At 34.4% G+C, this 2,986-nt stretch overlaps 1 protein-coding gene across 1 annotated transcript; it reads left to right on the top strand.

Annotated features, from left to right (window-relative positions):
- Window positions 1-938: 938 nt before the first annotated feature.
- Window positions 939-2,963, top strand: LOC111375237 (vesicle-associated membrane protein 721-like; the record flags this gene model as incomplete). Its single annotated transcript, XM_022998039.1, has 4 exons — window positions 939-1,275; window positions 2,272-2,413; window positions 2,516-2,636; window positions 2,758-2,963. Coding segments are annotated over exons 1-4 (659 nt in total), but the record flags the coding sequence as incomplete, so codon positions are not given.
- Window positions 2,964-2,986: the final 23 nt, after the last annotated feature.

The raw sequence follows: 2,986 nt of genomic DNA, 5'->3' as shown, positions 1-2,986 counted from the left end.
TGAAACAAAATTCTACCATCTTTTAAATAATATAAAATGCGACTACATGAAATAACTATGCAAAATCCTAAGGTCAAGAGTTCGAGCCTCTCTCACCCCAATTATGTTTTCCTCATAGAATTCCTTTACGCACTAAACCCTGTTCAATGAATGTCCGATTTTTGTACCTCATCGTACCGCTTCCTAATTTCATTGTTATATGGGTTAACCTGCTTATATAAGACAATCTCCTCACATTAGGAGGCTCCACACTTATTGCGGGGGCCTCTCATGTGACGAAACTGTCATGCATGCATGGTTCTTGTAATAAATACTAACTTTTCGCCAGTCAAAACCTAATTTCACTTTCACACTCGTATGTGAAGTCGATTCAATTCTATTTCATTTACTATATGAAATGCTCATACTAGAATGTTCGTTGACGAATTGCTTGATTTATGAACAGTGTAATAAAGGAAATTCTGAAGCTTTGTTCTACCAGATCGTTGGTACATTTGTACATAGCTCAAGCTTCGATCCAGTTGTTGATTTTCTTCAGAAGGTTGCTACAGTTAGGAGTAAATTTTTTATAAGTAATTTGGAAATGAGATGGTGAAGATTTATAAGGAAAGCACAGAATTTTGAGCATTCATCTCTCTGATAATTTTTCATTTGATTCAAAGGTAATTTTGTTTTACTCAAAAGATTTATAAACTATTATCGAAACTCTTTTTGTAGAATGGGAAGAATTAGGACGATGCAGAAAAGTTAACAGAAAAGTATTGGGATTAATCGTGTACTATTAATGAAAGGTTAATGATGAGACTAATTTACACATTTTTAAAGTCAAAGGTTCAATTTTGTAACTCAGAAATAAATTAGGGACTAATGATGCAATAAAATTCGTAACTGACAAAAACCCAGCATTGTGGCGTTTCCGTTATTTCCCATGTCTGTCCCACAGAAAAAATTCCTTCCTTTCCCATCTCTCTCTCGTTTCAAATTTATCGTCACAGATTCCTCTACAACGTCTAATTTATCTCTCTAAATTCTGCAACAATACGTAGAGCGCTCGAGTTCTCTGAAAGAGGGAAAATCTAAATTGAATGGGACAGCATTCGTTGATTTACAGCTTTGTGGCGCGTGGGACGGTGATCATGGCGGAGTACACGGAGTTCACGGGGAATTTCACTAACATAGCTTTCCAGTGCCTTCAGAAACTTCCGGCTACTAACAACAAGTTTACTTATGACTGTGATGGCCATACCTTCAACTACCTTGTAGAGGATGGCTTCAGTAAGCCCCTTGTGAATTGTGATATATAATATTATTGCACCATCGATTTGTTTGATGCAAATTTTATAATTTATAACTTCACTTAATTATAGTGATTTGGTTTGATTATCGGTTTTGTGTGATTCTTATGTTTTTCAAATTTTATCATTAGAAGACTTGATATAATTTGAATTTACTTGTAAAAACTTTGGATCAGTTTTGAAATATCATGTTATTTTTTATCAATTAACTTCAGTAAAGGTGTTAACTGTAAGCCTGCAGTCATAGTATGCTGCTTTAGAGTAAAGTTAGAATTGGCAATGTAATTTTGAATTCCTGACTTTGTCATTCCGGATTGCTTATGACTTATGAGTCCTTTGATCTTATTTTTGTTGGTTATTTGAATCACTCTGATGTCCCTTCTCTTTTTCAAAATCGATAGTGATCTTTTAATTAGAAATATATTTTCCAGCTGTTCTTTGTTGAAATCTTTGTACGTGTTTGATGTGATTTGCTTTCTGCTAATGAGCATTATCTTTCTGTCATGTTTTGTGATGGTCTATGGCATTTGATAAGCCCTGGAGTGAGGTTATTTGTTGAGTTTTTACTTTAGCTTTAAGTAATTATGTACGTGCAAAAAGATGAGATCTAATGTTAATTTTGTAACGACTAGCATCTAATTATAAATCTAGTTTCAAATGTGGCAGATTTATTTCCTTACTTCAGATTCAAGCCTCTAGTTTTGCCTTTAGATGTTTCTATAAGACAATCTTGAGAATTAATTTATTTGGAAGGACAACTGCCAGAATTGATATAATGCGGAATAAGAAATGTAGTTGACCAAATATTTTCAGGTTTAAATGAACTATTGTTTGCTTTACAAATACTTGAATGTGCAGCTTTCGAACAAAATTATATGCCTGAAATTTGTCTCAAATCATTTAGGTCCTTTCTTATCTTCAGTTTTTTCCTTTTCGATTTACTCAGCCGGACTAACTTTCTATGCATTCATTACAGCATATTGTGTTGTTGCTGTTCAATCTGTTGGCAGACAGATTCCTATGGCATTTCTTGAGCGAATTAAGGAGGATTTCACCAAGAAGTATGGTGGGGGAAAGGCTTCTACAGCTGTTGCTAACAGCCTGAATAGAGAATTTGGGTATAGTCCTCTTTTACTCGCCGTAAATTTATTCCGTATTTGATTATGAATTATTTTTCATTTCACAAATCATTACCTAATGGCATAATGTCAAAAACTTAGACCCAATTTGAAGGAGCAAATGCAATACTGTGTGGATCATCCTGAGGAGATCAGCAAGCTTGCAAAGGTGAAAGCTCAGGTTTCAGAAGTCAAAGGTGTGATGATGGAAAATATTGAGAAAGTAAAACCATACTTCACCTTCCTATAAATTATTTATCCTGTGCAATATACAATTTCCAGTAATATGATATTTGAGGTTCTAAATGGTGCGTGATTCTTGATTAAGACTTATCTTTATGCAGGTTCTTGACCGTGGGGAGAAAATCGAGCTGCTGGTAGATAAAACTGATAACCTTAGCTCTCAGGTGTGCAAACTCCCGTGCTTGTTTTCTTCCCGTGGAGAGCATAGACATTCTTTGTTACACAAATTGTTTGGTGTTGATTCTAAAATGTGTACTCTCATATACCATGAAATGCAATTTATGCTAGCTATGATAATGTTTGAACTGCAGGATAAAATTAATCTTATGC

Source organism: Olea europaea, unplaced genomic scaffold, assembly GCF_002742605.1.
Source record: "Olea europaea var. sylvestris unplaced genomic scaffold, O_europaea_v1 scaffold13512, whole genome shotgun sequence".
In the NCBI taxonomy this organism is placed as follows: Eukaryota; Viridiplantae; Streptophyta; class Magnoliopsida; order Lamiales; family Oleaceae; genus Olea; species Olea europaea.
The sequence above is the reverse complement of the archived record's forward strand: the minus strand, read 5'-3'. Positions and strand labels throughout refer to the sequence as shown.